We start from the raw sequence: 25,780 nt of genomic DNA on the forward strand, positions 1-25,780 counted from the left end.
TGGCTCCGAGCCCCTTCCTCCTCAGCTGCGCTGCTGTGGGATTAGCGCTCTCCGAGGCTTTCCGCCCCTGTCCGGGTTCGGGGGCGGGGGAAACACCCGCTTCGTCCCGAAGCCCCCAAAGGGCAATCCCGCAACCTCCCACATCCTTTGAGGAGAAAGAACGCGACTGGAAGCCGTCCCCTTGGGACGCGTGGTGTGATGCCTTTGGGGGCATTCTTTAGCTTTCTTCAGAGCGCACCCACTTCTCTCTCCGCTCCATCTGGTAATAAAGGAGCTGTAAGGCCAGGTGGGTGGCCTGCACTTGGCTTCTCACTTTCTGATACAGAACCGGGGTTCTGGTGAGACCCACCTCCAGAAGTAGGAGCGGCGGAACCCAGTAACAGGTGGGATTTAATACAAATACAAACGGGATTTAATACAAATTCGAGCTCTTGGGAGCCTGTGAGAGTCGGTTTTGAATAGGGCTAGGAAAAAAGGAGAAAGCAGAGGTACAAATACTTTTAGTTAAGTCGTCCTGCAAATCGATTGAACATTTACCATGTATGAAGTGATCAAAAACTAGATAGTTTCCGTCCTCAAGGAACTTGCAGTTTAGTGAGACAAACACGAAAAGGTGTAAAATAACAAGGACAATTGCTAGGAAAGTGGATAACTAGCCCAATGAAAGTATGATTTAGCTCCGTCAGATAACTATTTCCTTGAGGGAGAACAGCAGGATGGACAGGTGCGTAAGTAGGAGAGAAAAGGGAAAAGCCATCCTGGGGAGAAGATAGTGTTTGCAGGGGTGGGGAAGGGAAAGAGCACATTTAGGAATCCTTTTGGGGCACAAGCCGTGGTGGCTGAGTAAAGTGCATCTTCCCTAATTTGCTTTTGTGAATACAAAAGGGTTGGGCATTGCAGACATTTGTTCTCCTTGACATTAGGCAACTGGGATTATTCTTCAGATTAGAGGGGTCTATATTCTTTTGCATCCGTGGTCATGAGGAAATCCTAAGTGAATATGCTCTGATTTTTTCCATGAGATCCAGTGTTTCCAGCTTAAAAAAAAAAACCACTACCCTAAGGACTATTTTTTTGGACAACAGATGTTGTTTAGAGTCAGTTGAGACCTTAAAAACAGTATTTCCAAGTGTTGTATTTCAAAGACCACTTAAAACAGAATTCTTTGGGATGCTTCTTAAAAATGCACATTCCTAAGTTCCACTCAGACATTCTGGCTCAGAACTTTTGTGGACAGAGCCCAAAAATCTGAAATTTTAACCAGCTTCCCAAAGGTCTCCTATGCAAAGCTAAGCTTGAAAATAATTGTCTGAAGAAGGTGGAATGTCAGGAGTTCTCTTCTCATCAGTTTTCCAAGTGAACCCTAAGCATTAATAGGGCTTCCCTGGTGACTCAGATGGTAAAGAATCTGCCTGCAATGCCGAGGCCTGGGTTCGATCCCTAGGTGGGAAGATCCCCTGGAGGAGGGAACGGCTACCCTCTCCGGTATTATTGCCTGGAGAATTACATGGACAGAGGAGCCTGGCATGCTACAGTCCATGGGGTCACAAAGAGTTGGACACGACTGAGTGACTTTCACACTTCATTTCACTTCAGGCATTAATATTACATCCTTTAAATGTTCTTTAAATATCCTTACATAAATTTATAGTTTCAAAAACTTTTCATTCAGATAGTTTCCTTTCTTCCAAAGTCATCTTGGGAAGATGGGGATGAGAGGAAGAGAGCTATTTTTTAGTGAGCAGCTGCGATAAACAACTTTTCTGTTGCTTTAAACACTGATCTAATGTAATCCTCTCCACACTTTTGTAAGCTTGGAATTCTTAACTCTTACAGATCAAGTCAGAGACATCTCAGAGAAGTTTTAAAAAAATACTTTGTTGTAGAAAAAATTTAATATATAAAAAAGTAATAAAATAAATAAGTAATCAGAAGTGTCTAATGAACTCCCATGTACCATCAGCTACCTTCAACAATTAATACACAATGTTGTTTTATCTATATTCACATTCACTTTCCTTTACCTCCCATAGTATTTTTCCCAACGTTATTTTGAAGAAAATTCCAGATATGATTTTAATAGCTCAGTATGTTTTGAAAATGATTCTTAACAAAACCACAGAACATTTATCACACCTGAACAATAATTCTTTAATATTGTTATATAGCTAGTCAGTGCTTACATTTCCACTTATGAGCATAAGTGTCTCTTATAGTTTATTTGAATCAAGGTCCAAATTGATTTCATATATTGCTACTGCTATGAATCAGAGATGTTTTTAAAAACTGCCTTTTATCATAATAGCTCTCAGCTTGAATGATAACTCTTCAGAACCTTTCCTGGACATCCTCTTTATTTTAGCATTTCACATCATATTACCTTGTTTGCTTCTTGAAGGCACTTATTATTTATCTGAACTATATTATTTGTTGGCTGTCTCTCCCACTAGAATGTAAATTAGTACAGTCCTTTATGTTTTGTTTACTATTGTCTAGAAGTGTATGTGGCCAATGATGGGACCTCAAATAACAGAAATTCTCTTAAGGCAATTAGTGGCCTCCACATTGCAAAATCCAAAGGTCACTTTTTGATCCAACCTTTCAGCAACAGTGGACACTAGTGACCATTCTTTCTCTCAACTACCATACCACTAACCTCCTGTTTGTTTCTTATACCTCACCAGAGATTGCTTTTCAGACTCTTTCCAGGATCTTATGCTAGAAGTTCTAATGTTAGCATTCTCTTAATTTGGTCCTGGGCCTGTGTCTTTGTTGGGCTTCCGTGGTGGTTCACACAGTAACTAATCTGCCTGCAATGTAGGAGACCCCAGTTCAATCCCTGGGCTGGGAAGATTCCCCTGGACAAGGGAATGGCACTGCACTCCAGTATTCCTGCCTGGACAATTCCATGGATAGAGGAGCCTGGCAGACTACAGTCCATGGGGTTGCAAAGAGCTGGACACGACTGAGAGACTAACACACTTTCACTCTTTCTTTGCTATATCGAAATTCTCTCCCTATGAATTTTATCTCTATGACATTAAATACTGTTTTCATTTTGATAATATAAATTCAAAGTTCACCTTAGCTTGGAAATTTAGACTTGTCTGTCCAAGTGTCTATTTAACATGTCTTTCTGGGTTCCTAACAGTCACCTCAAACCTACCATGTGGAGAGACACATGATTCTAAGGGCATGAGCTCGCTGTGTCCCCCTTTTCTGACAAAGCAATAAAGCTGTCCTTTTCTACTTCACCCCCATCCCCCCCCAAAAAAGCCTAATATGCGGAGACTAGAATTCTCTATTATCTTTATTCCAGTCCTGCTTGGTCCTACGCCATGCTACCATTGTTGTGCCTCCTCTTGTTCCTTTCTTTCCCAAACCTACTTTCCTTCAGTTGCACTGCCTTTGTTTGCCTCTCCCAACCTCCAGGTTTTGTTTTTTCACTGTATATCCCCAGTGCCTAGAACGCTGCCTTGCAGGTACTGTTAGATACTAGTAGGTGCACTAGTAGGTGCTAAATATAGAAAGGCACTAATCAAATTAGTGAAGGATGTGCCTCAAAACACAAAGCTAGGGCTTTTGCATCTGCCGTTCCCCATATGGTGAAGGCTGTTCCCTGATATTTGCATTTTCTCATCATTCGCGTCTCAAAGCTTCAAAATCACTTCCTCAGCAAGGCTCTCCCTGAAGTTGCCTCCTAGGTCTCTAATGCTGTTGTTAAGTGTCCAACTCTTTTGTGACCCCATGGACTGTAGCCTGCCACGCTCCTCTGTCCATGGAATTTCCCAGGCAAGAATACTGGACTGGGTTGCCATGTCCTCCTCCAGGGGATCTTCCTGACCTAGGGATTGAACCTGGGTCTCCTGTATTGGCAGGCGGATTCTTTACTGCTGAGCCACCAGGGAAGCCCCAGTCTCTATTGCATTACTGTTTTATTTTCATCAATGCACTATCACTGTTATCTTTGTTTATTAATTTATTATGTTTGTCCTATTTCTTATCAGTGTAAACTCTATGAGAACAGGGACCTTGTCTGTGTCCTCTAAGCCTAAAACAGCACCAGATACATATTAGGCACTCAACCTATATTTGTTGAATGAATGAATGAATGGAGAGAAACCCAGGCCTCTCAAATCTCAAAGATAATGCCTATGCACATAAATGTTTTCTCTGGCTGGTTCTTTATGTAGGTGGTAGTTTCTCCTCCAGATATCTTGTAAATTGCCACTGCCTCCACGTAGAAGGAAATAGGTAAAAGTTCTGAGCTTCGGAAACCAGACTATATTTCCACGCCACCTCTGTCTCAAATCCGCCCTGTATTTAGCAAACAGTAATGGTGTCACCGACTCGATGGGTATGAGTTTGAGTAAACTCCGGGAGTTGGTGATGGACAGGGAGGCCTGGTGTGCTGCGATTCATGGGGTCGCAAAGAGTCGGACACGACTTAGCAACTGAACTGAACTGAACGGTGTCGCACTCACTGTAAAAGACCCTGATTCTGGGAAAGGTTGAAGGCAGGAGGAGAAAGGGATGACAGAGGATTGAATGGTTAGATGGCATCACCGACTTGATAGACATGAGGTTGAGCAAGCTCTGGGAGTTGGTGATGACCAGATAAGCATGGTGTGCTGAAGTCCAGGGGGTTGCAAAGAGTTGGATGCGACTGAGCCACTGAATGATGTCGCAGAGTCAGACTGTGCGACTAACACTTGATGGAACACAAATCTTGCGCCAGATACCATGCTAGGGACTGAAGATACAAAGTTGAGTAAGACACAGTAACGTCTGTCGGGAAGGTTACTGAGGTTTTATAAATACATAATTGACTACAGTTAGACTTTGTCTGGGGCTTCCCTAGTAGCTCAGCTGGTAAAAGAATCCGCCTGCCATGCAGAAGACCCCGGTTCCATTCCCGGATAGGGAAGATCTCCTGGAGAAGGGATAGGCTACCCACTCCAGTATTCTTGGGCTTCCCTGGTGGCTCAGCTGGTAAAGAATCCGCCTGTAATGCGGGAGACCTGGGTTTGATCCCTGGGTTGGGAAGATCCGCTGGAGGAGGGCATGGCAACCCACTCCAGTATTCTTGCTTGAAGAATCCCAACGGACAGAGAAACCTGGCAGGCTACAGTCAAAACAGACTCGAAAAGAGTCGGACACGACTGAGCGATTAAGCACAGCAGAGCACAAAGACTTTGCCTAATAATGGTTTCATTCTTCAACCACAGTACCTTCGCGCTGAACCCTCAGGTGGCCGGCCCTCAGCCCGGCTCACAGCCTGTGTCCCCGCCCTTGGCTCCGCCCCAACGGCGGCGCCCGGCAGGCCCACAGCCGGTGCGGCCGCCCTTGGCTCCGCCCAATGACGGCGCGCCCCGCCCACGACGGTGACCACTCGGGTCCCCACACGCGTCGCAGCGGTAGTGACGTCAGAGTGGCGCACGGACCGTCTTGTGGCTGCGGCTCTGCGGCAGATCTTTGTCGGCGGCCCGAGTCACCGGCGTCAGTGCGTAGCGGCGCGTGGACACCTGCAGCCCCGGCTCTGGACCGCTAGTGCCCGGCTGCCGCGTGCCATCTTCGCTCAGCGCCATGGCGGCGGCCGGCGGGCTGGCAGCGACCGGGCGCTGCGCTCCGTCCAGCCTCCTTTTGCTCCTGCTGGTCGTGGGCACAGCCCGGTGCTGGGACGAGCGCGGTGAGTGCCGCTCACACTCCCCCTTCCCGCTGCCTTCAGCCAGCAGAGGACCGTCTCCGCTCACCGCCCCTTGAGCCCTTCTGCCGTAATTTCTCGTTTTCGTCCTCCTGCCTGTCGCGCGTGCGCTTCCCCGACGTCCTCTGGGACGGGTGGACTGTGGCGAGTGGGCGGGGCGGGTCGATCCTGGCGTGGTTACCATTGTCTTCTCCCCTTCCTGGACTCCCGGAATTGGCCCACCTTCTCCTTTCTTGGGCGACAGCCCCTGTCCCCCGAGTCTGGGTGGCAAGCTCGACCCTCGCCTGCGCGTCCTGCTTTGTTGTCAAGACTCTGACGTCATCGTCGCTGGCATTTGTCTTGGCTGCCTGTTGCTATACCTGGTCGCTGCCACAGCACCCGCAGTGTCTGAGTCACATTTAGCGGACAGGCTGGAGACATTGGAGATAGATTGTTGTTGTTGTTCTTGTTTAGTCGCTCAGTCGTGTCTGTTTGTGACTGCAGCACGCCAGGCTTCCCTTTTCTTCTATCTCCCGGAGTTTGCTCAAGCTCGTGTCCATTGAGTCGATGTTGTATCCGACCATATTATCCTCTGTTGCCCCTTCTCCTTCTGCCTTCAGTCTTTCCCAGCATCAGGGTCTTTTTCAATGAGTCGGCTCTTTGCATCAGGTGGCCAGAGTGTTGGAGCTTCAGCTTCAGCCTCAGTCCTTCCAGTGAATAATCAGGGTTGATTTCTTTTAGGATGGATTGGTTTGATCTCCTTGCTGTCCAGGGGGCTCTCAAGGTTAGCAGAGACATCGACTGTGCTATTTATGTGAGCACAACTCATGCTGCTGCTTCTGACCATTACAGTGAAGTCCGTTGCGTTACATCAGCTTTTCTCATTGAATTAAAAAAAATATATATATATTATATTTTGGTGATGGTACATAATAAGTGATTTTTAAGAAAGTTATATCACTGTGTTATTAGAATTTTCTAACGACGTTTTATGGGAACGGTAATATTCCATATAATTAATAATGTATGTGTGTATATATACACACAGTCTTTCCAATTAGTGGTGCATGCTGTTAAATTGGAGTGATATAAAAAATGATTTTCAAACAATGAAAACATCATTTTTGCTTTGGGGAGTATTAAAGCATGAGAAGTGTACCAGTATTGCTGTAGTGATTTGCTGATAGGAAATGACTGTGTTTTGAACTTCAGCAACAGATGTATTTTTTTAGCTTCTTATTCTGTTTTTAAATGCTAAAAAGAGGAGGTGTTATTTGTAAATACTTGACTTTGACTACTCCTTTGATGTTGATGTTTTACTAAAAAGTCAAGTTGGATTTAAATGTCTATACATTTTACATATGTATTTCTAGAAAGTTTTATATAGATAGGAGACTTTGATCAGATTTATAATTTATAAACTGGATTAAAACATTAATTAGTTGAACCTTCAACCCTTTCTTAAATAAAGAAGTGAGGTTTACAGATGAGTCAAGGGAATGAAAAACAGGAACCACATTTAAATCAGTGGTGAACTGCTTCCTGCTAGCTCTTAGTCTGCCTGCTCTATAAAACTATTGTTCTGGAACAAAAGGCACTGAAATATTTTCAGAGTAAACACAGTCATAACTACTTGGCCTTAACTTTCTTTTGAGGAACTGTTTATCTTTTGTTTGACTTCGAATGTACTTACTTTGTCCTTAGCTAAAACAAAGCAATAATATGCCCAGAAAAGAAAAATTGTACCAGTTCTAAAGAGAGTACCTAAAATTTTTCAAAATTATTTATTGAGCTACTTTGTACTTGTTATTCTTCTGGGTGTTGGATACATAGCAGTGAACAAACTGTTTTGCCCTGAAGGAGTTTACATCTGTTGAGAAATAGACAATAAACAAATCAGGTCAGAAAGCGTGTTGTATTGCAAATAGTGGTATTTGCAAGGTATCCACTTCCTTCTCCAGGGATCTTCCTGACCCAAGGCATCGAACTTGCATCGCCTGCATTGGCAGGCAGGTTCTTTACCACTAGCGCCACCGGGGAAGCCTGAATAGTGGTGTGGACATTGATAAAAATAGGATAAGGAGGACAGAGTGTGTAGGTAGAAGCAGGGAGTTTCAAAATATACATTAGTCAGGGAAGAAGTCACATTTAAGGTGATAATTGATGAGAAATCTGAATGGACAGGTAGGTGTGCTATGACCTGTATTTTATTTTATTCTACTCTATTCTATCTGGTTGTGTCAGGAGGATCCCTTGGAGACGGATTAGGCTGCCCACTCCATTATTCATGGGCTTCCTGGTGTCTCAGATGATAAAGAATCTTCCTGCAATGTGGAAGACCTAGGTTCCATCCCTGGGTTGGGAAGATCCCCTGGAGGAGGGCATGGCAATCCACTTAAGTATTCTTGCCTGGAGAATCCCCATGGACAGTGGAGCCTGGCGGGCTACAATCCATGGGGTCACAAAGAACAGGACACACAACACACATATGTGTGTGTATATGTGTGTGTGTGTATTTATATATAGATTTAATATGACCTGTATTTTAGAGGCTCATTCTGTCTGCTCCTTGGAAAACAGACCATGGTGGGTGAGGGTCGGGGGGAAGCTGGGAGGCCAGTGAAGTTTCAAGAGAGGTGATGGTTTGGGCCACGGGAGAAGCAGTAGAGTTGATGAGAATGGTTGGCTTCTCACTTGTTTTGAATGTAGAAATGACAAGATAATTCCGCTGGATTAGACATAGGAGTGGAAGGAAGAGAAAAGACAAAGATGACTAAAAGGTTTTTGGTCTGAGTGGCTAGAAGGATGGAATTACCATTTCCTGAGATGTGGGATTGTGGGAGAATCAGGTTTGGGGTTTTGTTCACCTTAAGCTTGAGACCTCCTGTAAGTAAATTCTGATTTGTGTCTGGATTTCAGGGAACTCCGTGTGACCCTTGACTTATGGGGAGTAAGGTTGTGAGCATTTCATTCTTAGACCTTGTTTTAGTTCAAGCGTCTGTAACAAAATACCGTAGACGGGGTGGTAAGCAGCATTTACTCCTCCAATTCCGGAGGCTGAGAAGTCCAAGGGACACGTGCCAGCATGTTTGGTGTCTGGTGAAGCCCCTCGTCCTGCTCTGTACATGGCTGTCTTGTTAACGTCCTCACAGTACAGAGCGGGGATGGGCAGATGGGAGCGCTGCTCGCTTCCCATTCTTACAAGGGCCCCGATCCCATCATTGGGGCTCAGTACTCATGACCTCACATAGAACTTATTGCCCCTCAAAGGCCCTGTCTCCAAATGCCATCTCTTGGGGATTAGGGCTTCACATACGAATTTTGGGGGGCACAAAATGTAGCAGGATTTAGGATCTCTAGGAGGAAAGATGCTGTGGAGTTTATGGTGATGAAAACCCATAGGGATGTGTGTGCGTGCTAAGTTGCTTCAGTCGTGTTGACTCTGTGCCACCCTATGGGCTGCAGCCCGCCAGGCTCCTCTGTTCATGGGGACTTTCCAGGCAGGAATGCTGGAGTGGGTTGCTGTGCCCTCCTCCCGGGGATCCTCCCAGCCTGAGGATCGAACCTGCTGCGTCTCTTAAGTCTCCTGCCTTGGCAGGAGAGGTTTTTTTTTTTTTTTTACCACTAGTGCCACCTGGGAACGCGAATATTTTTTATACTTGATCTCCTATTATGTGTCAAGTACTCTGTTAGATAATTTTAGTAAATCATATCTAAGCTTCACAGCCAGTTTTTTGGTTAATCTTATCTTTACTGGTAATTTCTATACAGGTAAGTAAAGTGAAATGGCCAAAGTCATATAGCAAGTTGGTGGTGGGAATTTAGTTCAGTGTTCTTTGCATTATCTCAACCCTTGTGCAACAAAGTCAAGTTTATTATTCCTGTTATTTAGTTTAGTAATACTTTCTGATTTTTTAAACCATTGAACATTTTCATTGTTATAATTTTTTATTTAGTAGGAGGTAGTATGGGTTTAATATGCAATAGTTTATTTTAGTGTAGTTCTGGGAAATTTAGATCTTTGGCTCACATGGAATTTTTTATATAGTCTTAGGTGGATTTTATTCTGGGGCTTCCCTGATGGCTTAAATGGTAAAGAGTCTGCCTGCAATGTAGGAGACCTGGGTTCAGTCCCTAGGTCAGGAAGATCCCCTGGAGAAGGGAATGGCAACCCACTCTGGTATCCTTGCCTGGAGAATTCCATAGACAAAGATCCTGGTGGGCTACAGTCCTTGGGATCACAAAGAGTCGGACACGACTGAGTGAAAATTTCTGTTTCTCTTTCTGTAGGTGGGTTCTATTCTAATTGTATAGTCAGTTATGACAAAACATTTATTAAAGAAGGCATCCTTTTTCTACTAAATTAAAAAGCCCACTTTATCTTGTATTGAATTTCCATGTATATCTGGATTTATTTCTAGACTTTCTTTTGTTTCACAATTCACTAGTCTATTTCTGTTACTGTTCATACCATTTTGATTATTTTAATTTTATAGTAAGCTTTATCACCTGGTAAAACAATGCCTTCTTTTTTTTAATTGATGTATTGACTGACAATGTTTGTTTCAGGTGTCAACATATGTTTGGTATTTTTTTTATGATTGTTTTCCATTTAAAGTTGTTAGAAAATAATGGCTCTATTTCCTTGTACTGTATAGTCTATTCTTTTAGCTTATTTAAGCAATGTATTCTTTTTCAGAAAATTTTTTGGCTATTTATAGACACTAATTTTCCCAAAAGCCTTTAACATAATTTCTTTCTAGTTCCAAAGAAGCCCAGTTGGGTTCTTGGTTGCAAGTGCCTTAAATTTATTTAGGTTTTATTTATATATATATTTTTCTTATATAGATCCCATATTGACCTTAAGTTTGTTTCTAGATATTTTATGGATGTATATAGTAATTATACACACATATATATAGTATATATATGTAATTTGTCATATAAAAATATAGTAATTTGTCAGTAATTTGAGATAGGCTTTAAATTTTCATCTGTAATTAGACATTACAGTTATAAGAAGAGCTTTGGTATTTTGGAAACCTGACCAAATATCCAACTGTCTTGTCAAATTCTCCTAATACTCCTAATATAACACAGAGTTGTCTTTTGGGAAGTTCTCTTGGATTTTGTAGGTTCAGCAGCTCTAAATAAAATGTTATTTCTTTTACTCTCTGTACCAAACATGACAGACAGTGTTTGATGATTATCAAAAGCTGTTCTCTTCCTTCTTCTCCTTGTCTTTCTCCATATACATACTGGAAAAGTCAAATACTTACTTTACTTGAATCTCTTGACACTAAGTGATCTTGTCAATCTACTGGAGGAATTCTGGGGAAAGTATCTTTAAGTTTTGATGGAAAATTGTTAATCTTATTTCTCTGTTTTCTTACTCACATTAAGTAGTAAAGTGCTGGTTCAAGATCATCTGATCTCTGTTTAAATACTTTTGATTATATGGGTATGTGTTACAATCTGTTCTAACTTCCATGTATAGTTGATACTGATTTAATGGTCTTTATCTCCTTTCTGGTTACTTTCCCCTCTTGTGACTGAAAGGCCTCGTGTAATTACTCACCCTTCATAACTCATTGTAAATGATTTTTTAAACTAGTAATTCCATTGCTGTTTAGTGGTTGTAAATGATGTTTTCCATTACCATTCCTCTGCTTATGACACTCTAGGTTGGCTTATCTACTGTCAATTATACACAGTGTCAGAATGAACATTATTTAAATCGTTTACTCATTTCAAGGATGGTTGATTGATGGTAGATTAAGCTAGAAGTGAGTTTTTGGCTTTTCTTATGTATTTGTTTTGGCGTTTTTAAAGAAAAATTCATCACACTGTTTCCTTGCTGGTCTGTCTGCTTTTGGGATTCCCTAAGATCATTCTAATAGGATCTAACGTTTTTTGGCCATTCCTCTCCAGATTTAATTGTTGTAGTTTTATGGATAGTGTTACCATCTGATGGGTTAATGGTATTCATTGTGAGGTTGACATTTCCTATTCCTGATATGAGTGATTTTGAATCTTTTATGTGTTTAATTGGGCATTCCGTATGTCTTCCATTGGTAAAGTAATCCTCTGCCAATTTGAATGGTTCATTTATCTTGCTGGAGATCACTGGAGAGGTGAAATTGTTAGAATATAATCCCTTGGCTCGGTTGCTCACTTTGGGTCTATTCTACTCCAATCTGGAACGGGGCTGGTCTTTATCCACCTTGCTTATTATTTCCTTTGTTGTACAAAAGCTTTTAAGTTTCATTAGGTCCCATTTGTTTATTTTTGCTTTTGTTTCTAAAATTCTGGGATGTGGGTCATAGAGGATCCTGCTGTGATTTATGTCGGAGAGTGTTTTGCCTATGTTCTCCTCTAGGAGTTTTATAGTTTCTGGTCTTACATTTAGATCTTTAATCCATTTTGAGTTTATTTTTGTGTATGGTGTTAGAAAGTGTTCTAGTTTCATTCTTTTACAGGTGGTTGACCAGTTTTCCCAGCACCACTTGTTAAAGAGGTTGTCTTTTTTCCATTGTATATCCTTGCCTCCTTTGTCGAAGATAAGGTATCCATAGGTTCGTGGATTTATCCATGGGCTTTCTATTCTGTTCCATTGATCTATACTTCTGTCTTTGTGCCAGTACCATACTGTCTTGATGACTGTGGCTTTGTAGTATAGTCTGAAGTCAGGCAGATTGATTCCTCCAGTTCCATTCTTCTTTCTCAAGGTTACTTTGGCTATTCGAGGTTTCTTGTATTTCCATATAAATTGTGAGATTATTTGTTCTAGTTCTGTGAAAAATACCGTTGGTAGCTTGATAGGGATTGCATTGAATCTATAGATTGCTTTGGGTAGTATAGCCATTTTGACAATATTGATTCTTCCAATCCATGAACACGTCAACCCTCTCTTTTTTAAAATGATGAAATATTTTAATATCAATTACAGGCCATAAGTAAATCCTTCAGTATAAACCTTTTTAAAATGAACTTTTCCCTATATAGTAAAAATAACATTACATCTAACAAAATTAAGCCTAATTTCTTAATATCAACTGATTACTTATTCCATATTCAGATACCACAGTTGTACCTAAAATGTCTTAGCCAGTTTGTTCAAACCTGGACCCGGTCTAGGACCATGCATTGCATGATATTGAATTATCCCTTAAGTCTTTTGAAAATGTAGAAGGGTCTCTTTTTTTCATGCCCCTGCTTTGCTGAAGGGATTGGGCCAGTTGTCCTTCAGAATATCCTACCTTCTAGATGCTGTTTTCTCATGGCATTGATTTAGCTAGTAAACTGAATGCTAGGTTCAAGGGATCGATTAGATTCGTATTAAATACTTTGGGAGGTTACATCACTGGAGATGGTGTAATACAATCTGTTCTACCTTCGGCAGTGCTAAGTTTGACTAGTGGATTACAGTGGCTCTGTTTCTCCTTTGTGAAGTTACATTTCCCCCCTCTTGTGACTAGAAAGCACTCGTGTAATGTTACTTGGCACCATATCAATATCCATTTGCTTAATGATTTTAAAACTAGTTAGTCCGAATCTGAATCTGTTCTTTAGTGGGTTGTAAAATGATGATTTTCCTATTACTTTCCTCTGCTTTTATTGACTGATACTCTTCAGTAAAGTTGAGATTATCTACTGTTTCAGATTATAGTTCTGGCTAGAGAGTCAGGATAAACATTTAATTTAAAATCTTTAATTACTCATTTTCAAAGGAGGTGATTGATTGGTAGCCACTTTAAGTATAGACAGATGAGTTTTTGGCTTTCTCTCTGAGTGTTATTATGGATTCTTGGGTTTTCATAGATTGAACATGATTTGCGAAGTACAGTCACTGTCTTGCTGGTCTGTCTTGCTTTTGGTGTCTTAAGATCTTTCTAATCCCAGGATCATAAACGTATTCTGTTGGGCTTTCTTCCAGTATTTTTAATTGGTTGTATGTTTTATGGTGAGTGTTTAACCATCAGGGATTAATTTTTATACATTGTGCACAGGATGATCAATTTTCCTAATCCTGTGGTAGTGTTTTTATTACTATAGGTTTAATTGGGGCTTCCCTGATGGTTCCATTGGTAAAGAATCCTCCTGCAATGCAGGAGACCCAGGTTCAATCTCTGGGTGGGGACGATCCCCTGGAGAAGGGAATGGCAGGCCAATCCAGTATTCTGGCCTGGAGAATCCCATGGACAGAGGAGCCTGGTGGGCTCTAGTCCACGGGGTCACAAAGAGTCGGACACGACTTGGTGACTAAACCACCACACAGGTTTGATTACATATATACTTTGTTAGCTATAGTCCAGTTTCCTTTCTTTTGGTACTGGTTTTTGGCTGTCTTTTTACTATTGTTTTATATGTTGTTATTTTATATTATTTTTAGTTTTGTTAAGAGAATGTGGCCAATAATTCTCAACTTAGTCTAATTTATTAAGCTACTTTTGGTAAATAAGTATAAGTAGGATATGTATTTGCTGACATCAGGGAATATCTATGATTAGGTGGAAAATCATGTGAAGACTCATGTGCACTGTATGATTCAACTTTATAAAAATGAACAAGAATCAAAACAGCCTCTGTATATGTATCTGTTTGTGTGAGCAAGAAGCTACTTACCAGCCTGCTAGTTTTGGTTATCATAGAAGTACGAAGTTGGAGAAAGAGTGGATCTCTTATTTTAAAGGGAAAACGGGTTACTTTTAGACTTTAAAAAACTATAAAATACATATATATATTTCACAACTATATACGAGTTGGGGAAACTATCTAGGGATGTAGCTTCGTCTCAAGGTTCCATGGACTGCTATTCAAGAGTACTTTCCATGGACTGCTATTCAAGAGCTGCCATTTCCTGTTCCTTTTAAGGATTCTATTGTGTGTGTCGGGTTGGTTCTCAGTTTCCCCACCTGCTGGTTTGGCATTTGACTTATACTTAAAACTAACTGCTATTCCGGGGCTTCCCTGGTAGCTCAGCTGGTAAAGAATCTACCTGCAGTGCAGGAGACCCCAGTTTGATTCCTGGGTTGAGAAGATCCGCTGGAGAAGGGATAGACTGACTACCCACTCTAGAATTCTTGGGCTTCCCTGGTAGCTCAGCTGGTAGAGAATCCACCTGCAATGCGGGAGACCTGGGTTCGATCCCAGGGTTGGGAAGATCCCCTGAAGAAGGGAAAGGCTACCCACTCCAGTATTCGGGCCTGGAGAATTCCATGGACTCTATATAGTCATGGGGTGGCAAAGAGTTGGACACGACTGAGTGCCTTTCACTTTCGCTAGTCCGTCTACTTTCACCTTCCAGAATTCTGTTGCCATCTCCTTTCCTGTTTTGCCTCACCTTATTTATTCACATCATCAAGACAGTTCATTTATTGTACTTTCAGTGGAATTTGAGAGGCAGCACATTCTGCTAATTTGACAGGTTGGTTATAGGGAATTGCGTGCTAACAAAATGGTAGAAAGTGATGCCTGCTTCATCTGTAGCAGTGATCAATAGGTACTTCCATCAAGCCTCCTGGCATCCACAAAGCTAATTAAGGGGCAGTGGACAGTGTCAAAAAAACCCTGAGCCCCATAGCTGCCGGCTAGCTGGAGCGTGTTCTGAGTTGAGGCTCTGCCCTCTGGGTCTTGCTCAAGTCCCCCCAGTTGACAGAACTGAGATCACTTTTGGGAACTGTAGCTTTAAGAGGTTTTAGGAGTCTTTTAGCTTTGCAAGAAGGAGTACCAGTTTGAGGGAAAAATGGATGTTGAATGAACCAGTCCACAGTATCTTCCATCATAATCCAAAGATGATAAGTAGGAAGATCTTTCATTGTCCAGTAACACTTCAGAACTAATTCATGTACATCAATGCTGGACTTAATTTTCTTGTTTTGACGTCTTGTTTTTAAACTGCTTTGTCAGTGTGGTTTTTAACTTGTAAGATAATGTAACTGTTTCTAACTTTTTAAAATTTTGAAATATTTAAACACACAGAAGTATACAATGAAAATCCCATATCCTCACCACCCAGTTTTATTGAATCTTCACATTTTACTGAATTTGCAGCATGTCTCTTCTCACCTGCAAAGTAATAGAACGTTAGAGAGCTAAAGTCTCTTATCTCCCTCTCTTCTCAGAGATACTCTGCTATTTAGTCAGTCCTATGTGGTTTTCATATATTATTATATACATGTATCGACTTTAACAGTAAATAGTGCTGTGTTGCCAGTTTTCGAGGTTCATGTAAAGCTATCCTGCTAAACATTCTACAACATGCATTTTGCTTGAGATGTTTTTACCGTTTCTATTGTGATACATGAATTCTAGTTCACTCACTTTAACTGCCGTAGATTTTGGGACTAGGCCAAAATTGTATTAAACCATTTACCTCTTGACAGACATTAAGTCATTAAATATGCTCCAGGAGCATTCGTGCATGTGTTTTGCTTTTTAAACTAACCATCGGTGCTGTCATACAGGAGCACAGCGTTTCAGGGTGACGTACTTTGGCCTCTGGTTTGCAAAAATTATGTGGAAACTGACAGTGTGCCCCGTTTAGGGGGCATCCATCTGAAATGGAGGGAGGCCTCAGAGGTGTGACTTTCTGAACTTTGTGCGAAAGACCTGAAGGTGGTTGTGATGGCTTTGGGATTTGGGAAACTCCTTTGTCTACTCTTCCGTGCTCATCCTCAAAAGGCAGGAAAGACTCTGACTTTTGAAAGTATTTCCTACCACATGGGTTTGACTAGAACGAATCTTTTATAGGACAAAATATTTACTGTCTGTTTATCTGTGTTCTTTTTTTTTTTTTTAATTTTTTTTTAATCTGTGTTCTTACTGTTTCAGACAGAATATTGCTGCGGGACATAAAAGCTCTCACCCTCTACTATGACCGCTACACCACTTCGCGGAGGTTGGATCCCATCCCACAGCTGAAATGCGTGGGGGGCACAGCTGGATGCGACTCCTACACCCCTCAGGTCATACAGTGTCAGAACAGAGGCTGGGATGGTTACGATGTACAGGTAATATTGTTATGGCGATGCCAGTCTGAATTGAGTTTTTTTCAGAAAACTGTTTATTGAGACGTTGTTCAGTATGTTGGGCAAGCACATATAGAAAAGCTAAGGTTATGCTAAAATATATAAATATAAATTAGTCATCCATTCTCTGGAAGAAACCTTCTCCAAAGGAAATGGATTGCTTTTAAAGCCTGGAAATATTCATTGTAATTTTTATGTTATAACTTTTTTCTAAGACATTAGTAAGTTCTTAAAACCTTTCATATACTTGGGGGGTAGGGGGAAGATTTCTTCTGGTTGTTATTTTTCTGTCATTCCTCAAAGAATACCAACCTACCCTTAAAAAATAACGATTATTAAGGCATTGTAGATTGTAAGTAGTGGGGTTACATGTGTCGCTATTATGCTTCAAATGTTTGATTTTAAAGTTGTTTTTGAACTGAGAATGGTTCTGAATGAAAACATTTCGTTGGGCTCTGTTTATTGTCTTTAAGTCTCAGGTGTTTTGTTCTTAGGCTCGACCATCTCCTTGAAGTTCCAAAATTTACTATCCTTTAGAAATGGAATAGATTTTATTAACTGAATTCAGTTTAAATCAGTACTATTAGATTTCTACTTTGTATCATACCTGCTTTCAAAAAGGACCTAAGATGGTTGGTCATCTTGCAAGACACTTGTGTTGACAATTTACTGTTCATCAGAATGATAGTCTTATTTGATATAATATTTAACCAAGTTTATGCAAGTCAGGGAGAGAGTTCTTATTTGCTTGGTGATATTTGTTTCACAATACTTTTTTATAGTCTTGCTAACTGAACCATGGGATCTTCAGGTTAAAGCTGAAATTACTTTTGTATTACTTTTCAGTCTTGATGGAAAAAAGATATCATCAGTAAAGTCATTCACTTAACGTATATTAAATAGTACAGTACAGAAATGAATGATGGAGTCACAACCCCCAAGAACCTCTCTTCCTAGTAGAAAAGATGAGACAAGCGCTCACATTACATCTAGGTGCCAACAAAGTATTGTAAAGTCATGTGTCGTTGGGGGGATTGGGAAAGACTTCAAGAGGAAAACTATGATGTGCTGTGTTAGTAAGGAATGATAAGATTTTTAGAGCTGAAGAGATAGAGAAGGGAGTGAATGGCAGAGCAAAGAAATCTAGAGGCCGTCACACATTGACTTATGTTTAGTAGCGCTAGAGAGCCTCGTTTAACTCTGAGAGTTTAAATATAATAATTAAAAGCCACTTCTAGTATATACTATTAAGGAAATGACAGTTAACATGAAATACCAATAGAGATTGAGTTTGTCTTATTTACCTAAATCAACAAGCTTTTAAATCTTCCTTCAAATAAAATTATTTAGAAAATGGAGTAGTGGTAGCATCAACTGCACAATAGAAAAATTACATATTATCCAAATTTAAAACTTTTAGTCTTCCAGAAAGTGAAAAGGATGTATACAAAAGGAGAAAGCTTTTGCAGTCATACATCTGGTTGGGAACTGTCCAGAGTATGTGAAGAGCTGTTACAACTCAGAAGATAGATAACCAGATTAAAAGTGGATAAGGCATTTAACTAGACATTTCTCTAAAGAAGATATACAAATGGTCAATAAACATGTGGGAAAAAAAAATGTTCCACATCATTAGCTGTCAGGGAAATAGAAGTTAAAACCTCTTTTTGATGCCTGCCATCATGAAGACGCAATAACAAATGTCAGTGAGGATGTGAGAAACTCATACACTGCTGTTGGGAATGTGAACTGGTATAGCCACTTTGAAAAACTGGCAGTTTCTCAAAAGTTTAAAACATGTATGCCCCAGTCATTCCACTCCTAGGTGTTCACCCAAGAGAACCGGAAACATGTGTCCACACAGAAACATACTAAATGTTTGCAGCAGCATTTTTCACAAAAAAGCCAAAAAACAGGAACAGCCCAAGTGTCCATCGGTGATGAATGAATAAATAAAATGGGGTATTTCCATACGATGGAATATTTTTAAGCCACAAAAAGGAATGAAGTGCTGATTCACGCTACATGTGTGAACCTTAAAAACATTCTGCCAATGAAAGAAGCTAGTCACATAGGACCACATATTGTATGTTTCCATTTATGTGATATGTTCAAAATAGGGGAATCCTCGCAGACAGATTGGTGGTTGCCTAAAGTTGGGAGACTGGCGGGGAAACGGAGTGATTTCTCATGGAGGTGAGATTTCTTTTAGGGGTGATGAGAATATTCCAGAATTGGTTGTGGTGATGGCGGCACAGCTCTGTGAACATACTACGAAGCAATGGAATGGGTGAATGTCTAGTATGTGAATTATATATGAACAAAGCTGTTACAGTGTATCTGAAGTTTGAGAGAGGAAGATATTGTCCAAAAAAGAGAAAAGCAACAGAACCAATCAGATCTATTTTAGCTTTTTTTTTTTTAGCTTATGTTTTAAAAAAAGTTGTTAGAGAAGCATTCAGCTGAAAATAGTTAGAAAATTCAAACTAGGCCTGGACTTTTTTTTTAAGCTGGAAAATTTGAGGCTAGCATAGATTCTTTTTTTGTTTTTCCAAGTATCTTTAGAAAAAGCTTTAAGCACTTTGCTTCTTGGATTGGACATTGGGAATGGTAGTTCATGGTTTTTGTAGAATTTGCATAGAAAGTTTTTCTCAGATTATATACTATCTCTAATGCTGTATGGAGCTACCAGGTACTCATATATGATGCTGATTTTTGAACCTTAATGTTTTTAAAAAAACCTATTTTTAAAGAAAGTTGCGTTAACAGCAGTGATTAAAAAGTTGACATTTTAAAAAATTTGCTTAAAATTTATAAATTAGGGAAGGTTTAATATGTACAAAAGAATTCTTCACATTTATATGTAAGAAATAAGGAATAGTAATAAATGAGCACTCCTGTACCCACCACCTAGCTTCAGTAGAACGTGAACATCACCAATATCTTTGAAGCTCCTAGTTTGCCCTCCCCCAGCACAGAAATACTCATTCTGAATTTTGCTTATCATTCCCTTGCTTCATTTTATTGTTTGGGCTTCCCTGATAGCTCAGTTGGTAAAGAATCTGCCTGCAATGCGGGAGACCCTGGTTTGATTTCTGGGTTGGGAAGATCTGCTGGAGAAGGAATAGGCTACCCACTCCAGTATTCTTGGGCTTCCCTTGTGACTCAACTGGTAAAGAATCCGCCTGCAATGCAGGAGACCTAGGTTTGATCCCTGGGTTGGGGCGATCCCCTGAAGAAGGGAAAGGCTACCTACTCCAGTATTCTCGCCTGGAGAAGTCCACGGAGTCCATGGAGAAGTCCATGGGGTCTCAGAGTCGGACACGACTGAGAGACTTTCATTCACTCATACAGGCCAAATAATGTATATTGAGTGGAAAAAAAAATCTTACGATTCTAATAACCTATTTCTACTTTTTCTTCACAGTGGGAATGTAAGACCGATTTAGATGTCGCATACAAATTTGGAAAAACTGTGGTGAGCTGCGAAGGCTATGAATCCTCTGAAGACCAGTATGTACTTAGAGGTTCCTGTGGCTTGGAGTACCAGTTAGATTACACGGAACTTGGCCTGAAGAAATTGAGAGAGTCTGGAAAAGAGCATGGCTTTAACTCATTCTCTAACTATTATAATAAGTTGTACTCCCCAGAGTCTTGTAACCTCAGTGGAGTGGTTACCATCGTGGTGCTGCTTGCTATTGCCTTTGGAGTTTATAAATTCTTCCTCAGTGATGGTCATGAGTCACCTCCACCATATTCTGAGTACCCTCCACATTCCGATCGTTATCAGAGATTCACCAACTCAGCCGGGCCTCCTCCTGCAGGCTTTAAGTCTGAGTTCACAGGTATGTTTTCCTAGGCAATGGCAGTGAGTAAGGTAGAAGTCAGGTAATGAATCCTGTGCAGGTTTCTGAAGTAGAAAAATGCTCACATTGGGAAACCAAAGCAGATTTGTCTTCTTAATTTTTACTTTTGACTTTTTTTTACTGCTTTGGTTTTCTCTTTTAAGTCAATTGTGATTACTATTTTAAGGATGTGTGATTAAATTATAAATTACCTAGTCAGACTTGTTTAGATTTGGTAATAACCTTGAACTCTGTTTCATACCATACACAAAATTTTATTCATTAAATATTACGGAGTTCAACATAAAAGGTACAACAATTAGGTTTCCAGAAGGAAACATAGGAAAATATTTGTCACAATAGGCAAACATGTCTTGGAGTACAAAAAATACCAGCCAAAAAGAAAAGATGGGGAAGTTAGATTAAATTAAGAATGTCTAGTCATCTAAAAACAACTTTAAGAGAGTGAAAAGGCAAGCCACAGACTGGGAGAAGGTATCTGTAAAACGTTTTTCCAACAGTGGACATTTGTCTACAATAAAGAACTCCCATAAATAGAGAAAAAACAGACAACTGAATTTTTTTAGTAGACAGAGGATTTGAACAGCTTTTTTTTTTTTTTAATAGTAAAAGAAGATATCCAGATGTCCAGTAAAAATTTGAAAAGGTGCTTAGCATCATTCATCTTCAGGAAAATGCAGATTAAAACCTGAGTTCTTAATTAACTACCATTTAATCATAATGGCTGACATTAAAAGGGCAGACTACCAAGTAATGGCAAGGATGTAGTTAACTGGAACTTGCTGGAAGAGGTTAAAATGATAAAACACTATGGAAAACTGTCAGTATCTATTGAGACAAGACACACGTCACCCAGTGACCCAGCAGTTTCATTCTGAGATGCACACCTAAGGGAAATGCACACGTGTGCACAGAAAGATGCACACAGGAATGCTCAGGGCAGTTTATTCATAGCAGCCAAAAACTGGAAATAGAATGTCTGTAAACATTAGGATGAGACAATTTTTTTTTGTTTTCCCTCACACATAGAATACTATAGAAAAATTTAGAAAAAACGAAAACAAAACTGATACATGCAGTGGTGAAGGTCGACTCTCATGGATATAATATATAGCAGACACAGAAGAATATCTCTGTATGGTTCTGTTTATAAAACGTTCAAGACAGGGTCAAACCAAAGTGCAGTGGGAGAAGTCACAGTTGGCTTCTCTTTGGAGTGGGGGTTGTCATGAGGGCGTCTGGGTGCTGGGAAGTTTTTACTGATGGGGGGTGGTTACGCGCATGGGTAGTGCATGCGGATGTATTACACACGGGATTATCTGTAGGAGCTGTACACGTAGGCTTCGTGCCTTCTTTTATGTGTATCACACAGCAGCTTAAGAAAACCTTCCTCTGAACAGACGGTGTTTTTTGGGTCTCTTTTAAAAAAGACCTGACTTCCCAACTAACAAGTACCCTCCACTTGAATCCTCCACTAGACGCTCAGGTGCAGCTCTCACCTGGCGCCTCTGGAGATGCCCCTGAGGCAGAAGGGAAGTGACTGACACGCGTGGCCATCTTCCAGTAGCTGATCTGGAGCGGGGGGTGGGGTGATGTGACCTTTCAGGAAGAAAGCACCTTTCACTGTCCTAAAACACGTCCCTCCTCCTCCATGTGTGTGGGAAAGGGAGGCACTCCTTAGTTATAAGAATGATTTTTGAGTACATTTTTTGAATATAACTTGTTTATAAGCTGAGACTAAAGTATTATTATTAAATCATACACATGAAGCAATCGAAATGTCATATTTCACCTTTAGTTTTGCAGGCGATGATTTGTTTAAGAGAGGATACATAAGAAAATCATTTTTATTTCCAGGACCGCATGGTGCAACTGCTGGTTTTGGCAGTGCTTTCACCGGACAACAAGGGCACGAACGTTCAGGACCTGGGTTCTGGACTGGCTTGGGAACTGGAGGGATATTAGGATATTTGTTTGGCAGCAACAGGTAGGCTTTGCATTTATCTTAGCTGCTCTTCAATTCAGCCTTTCTTTAGAGGCTTCTTTGTCTTTAAATATGACTGGATTTGTTAAGGAAGTAAATTCTGGTGACATGACCCTGTTAAATCATATTCTCTGGGGGTGGGGAAGGAATGCTGTCTGTGCTTCAACCAGTGTTATATATGTCTTGTTTTCTTTCATCTGTCATGCTTACAGATATGAGATAGGGGAGAGATGTTGACGTCTGAGAAGGCAGGAAAGAACGTGGCATTTGGGGCACAGTTGGTGGTGTTAGCTGGAGAATGACAGAAGCAAGGGACGAAACAGCTTGGGACCCATTTTTTTTAATGTCTTCAGTGTTAACTGTAGTTTAAGTTTATTTTGTATTTGAGTGTGAATTCAGAAAGGAGCCTTTATTCATGTCATTTTCTTCCTTCATAACAATGACCATAACAAGGGCAGAAATATAAAACAATATTTATTTCATGTTAATCCTCATATGATGGGCTTCCCTGGTGGCTCAGTGGTAAGGAGTCCACCTTCCAGTGCAGGAGACCTGGGTTTGATGCTGGGTGGGGGAGATCCCCTGGAGGAGGGCGTGGCAGCCCGCTCCAGTGTTCTTGCCTGGAGAATCCCATGGACAGAGGGGCCTGGCAGACTACAGTCCATGGGGTCGCAAAGGGAAAAAAAGTGAAAGTTGCTGAGTCGTGTCCAACTCTTTGCGACCCCATGGACTATAGTACGTGGAATTTTCCAGGCCAGAATACTGGAGTGGGTAACCTATCCCTTCTCCAGGGGATCTTTCCAACACAGGAATCGAACTGGACTCTGCTGCATTGCAGGCAGATTCTTTACCAAAGAGTTGCACACAGCTTATTGACTAAATAACAACAATAAATCCTCATGTACCAGAAACACTATGGGAAAAAATATTCGATAAAAATTGTCTCCTGATAGTTTAGGAACAGGAAGGGATTTAAAAAGCATAGTCACAAGGAAAATGCCTGCCCCGCTTTTTTCTTTCTAGAGCAGCAACCCCCTTTTCAGACTCGTGGTACCCGTCCTACCCTCCGTCATACACCAGCACGTGGAATAGCCGGGCTTACTCACCGCTTCGGGGAGGCCCCGGAGGCTATTCAGCATGTTCAGGCTCAGAGCCAAGAACCAGAACAGCATCAGGTGAGAGCAAAAATCAGTAAGTCCATGTTCAGTGGAGTACAGAAGTAATTTGGACCTTAGAGTTACGGTTTAGGTGGTATGCCTATCAGAAATAGTAATTGCATAATTAATTGTGATAAAAGTACAATTCAGATTCATTCTTTCCTTCCACTTCTCTTCTTTAAAACTCAAACAGGAATTTGGTTTAGAGACTCCCTTCTACTGCTAGTCAGGGTTTTAACTTAAACCTTCCTGAACATTGGTATCCATCTATATTTAATTCTGTTAAATCTCTAGGGGTCCTTTAAGCTCTAAAGTGGGAATTTTCTAGGTAGAAGGCTGAACATTTCAGTTTAGTAAAGCTCAATAAAAATGTATTGAGCCATTCTTCCATTTACATTATTGTCAAAAATATGTTTATTGCAGTTGCTAAGAGGAAATTTTGTAAGAAGCAGAGATGAGATATATATAAAAAAATTACTTGGGGTTAAGCATCTAGCTAATTAGCAGAGAATGGCGGTAGTGGATGATGAAGCAGTAATAGATTGCTGTGGGTTGGATTTTTCTTCTCTTCACAAAGAGTAGAAGTTACAGAACAGTGAATAATTCTTGAAATTAGAATAGAAAACTCATTCTCCGTGGAAACAAGAATTGTAAGAAACCATATATATCAATTAGAAAAGAAATTTTTCTTCTTACATGAAGAAAATCATACTATTAGCAAATAACTTACAGGAAAGTCTGAAAAAGAATGAAAGTCTGAAAAAGAATGAGGACAGATGGAAACACTTGTGGTCTTACAACGTGTTGGTCTGTGTGTGAGTGCGCGCATGCGTGTTGACTAGGTAACATTTACCATCAAAAGTCCATAACCCTCCCCCAGGTTTCTTGTGTTTACCACTGGAATCCTGAGAGGCAGCAGGGCCTGACCTAGGCTTCAGTGGCTTTCCTGCTGTTTGGCTTAGACTTTGAGAATCGCCTGTACTATGTCAGGCAGCCCCCAGAGAACACACCTTTAGTTTCCTGCTTAAAAGTTATTCCCAGCAACCATGATGCTGATGGGAGGACTGGAACGGCTGTTGGGGGGCCGGGGCGGATGCCCTGTGTCCTGCACAGCCCTGGGCCACAAACTGCTTCTCTTCCCTCATATCTCTTATTCATTTGCTGACAGTAAATGTGTATTACTGTTGTCATCTTATAAGCAGTTCTAGTGCATTTCAGAAAACTAATGTGAAATTTTCCTTCTCCTTTTAGGATATGGTGGAACCAGAAGACGATGAGAAAGTTAAAAGTTGGGGTCAAACACTGGATGCAAAAGTTCTGATGTTTCATCACTTTCTCTTATAAAACGTGCTCCTTACTAACAGCTGGGGAAAGGCAATATGCAAAAGTTCTGTGGTGTTTTGTCCTGTATGGCTTTCTGTATTCAGTTATTTGAGGCTAAGAGTCGACATATGACAGAATGCTTATGTAGACAACTGTATATTTGTGTAACATGCAGATGTGTATTATATTTGAAAGTGATGACTCCTGTGGAATGCTAAGAATGTGTTGTGCAATTTCTAAAACCTGTGATGCTGTAAGAATTAAGAATGAAGGCTTTATACCAGTAGACACTGAATCAGAAATTTTCAGTTTTAGGTGGTTTTAGTTGTAGATTCATTATATCATAGAAATGATAATAAGCTATTTGGTATGTATTATTGAGTGTTTGCTGTTCTCCAAACATTTAAACCAAGCTTTGGACTGCTAATTATACTTACCTGTATGTTTTGATCACTTCTGAGCTCAGGAGCTTTGAATCTGTCAGTGGTGGGTGGGGTTCTGGTAAGTGAGAATTACCTTTTCTTAGGAAAAGGTAGAAAATAAGTATCTAGAAGCTTGTCATGAATGACTGCTGACAAAAATGCTTGAAACCTCCATATTCATTTTTTAAAGAAGGAAAGTTCAAGTGCTTCAAAGTTTTCTAATAGCAGAAGCATGCAATTTTCTGTGGAATCTCAAATGTTGTATAGCAGTCTGTTTCAATCTTACATTAAAATGACAGAAAAAATAAAAACAAA

The 25,780-nt window shown here is 40.5% G+C and overlaps 1 protein-coding gene across 2 annotated transcripts; it reads left to right on the top strand.

Annotated features, from left to right (window-relative positions):
- Nucleotides 1-14: 14 nt before the first annotated feature.
- Nucleotides 15-25,780, top strand: SARAF (store-operated calcium entry associated regulatory factor). 2 transcript variants are annotated; one of them, XM_020914585.2, is made up of 6 exons: nucleotides 15-286; nucleotides 16,517-16,695; nucleotides 20,141-20,558; nucleotides 22,437-22,566; nucleotides 23,587-23,738; nucleotides 24,972-25,780. In XM_020914585.2, exons 1-6 carry the CDS (start codon nucleotides 199-201, stop codon nucleotides 24,995-24,997), a joined length of 993 nt encoding a protein of 330 aa, XP_020770244.2. In that variant the 5' UTR covers nucleotides 15-198; the 3' UTR covers nucleotides 24,998-25,780. The 2 variants fall into 2 exon arrangements, with proteins under 2 accessions (XP_020770244.2, XP_020770243.2); XM_020914584.2 differs by lacking the exon at nucleotides 15-286 and adding an exon at nucleotides 5,420-5,689.

Source organism: Odocoileus virginianus, chromosome 32 (assembly GCF_023699985.2).
Source record: "Odocoileus virginianus isolate 20LAN1187 ecotype Illinois chromosome 32, Ovbor_1.2, whole genome shotgun sequence".
In the NCBI taxonomy this organism is placed as follows: Eukaryota; Metazoa; Chordata; class Mammalia; order Artiodactyla; family Cervidae; genus Odocoileus; species Odocoileus virginianus.

Coding starts and splice junctions, on each gene's coding strand:
- SARAF (XM_020914584.2), top strand. CDS start 5,587: ATGGCGGCGGCCGGCGGGCTGGCAGCGACCGGGCGCTGCGCTCCGTCC. Junction 20,559..22,436: donor CTTTAAGTCTGAGTTCACAG/GTATGTTTTCCT, acceptor TTTTATTTCCAG/GACCGCATGGTGCAACTGCT. Junction 22,567..23,586: donor TATTTGTTTGGCAGCAACAG/GTAGGCTTTGCA, acceptor TTTTCTTTCTAG/AGCAGCAACCCCCTTTTCAG.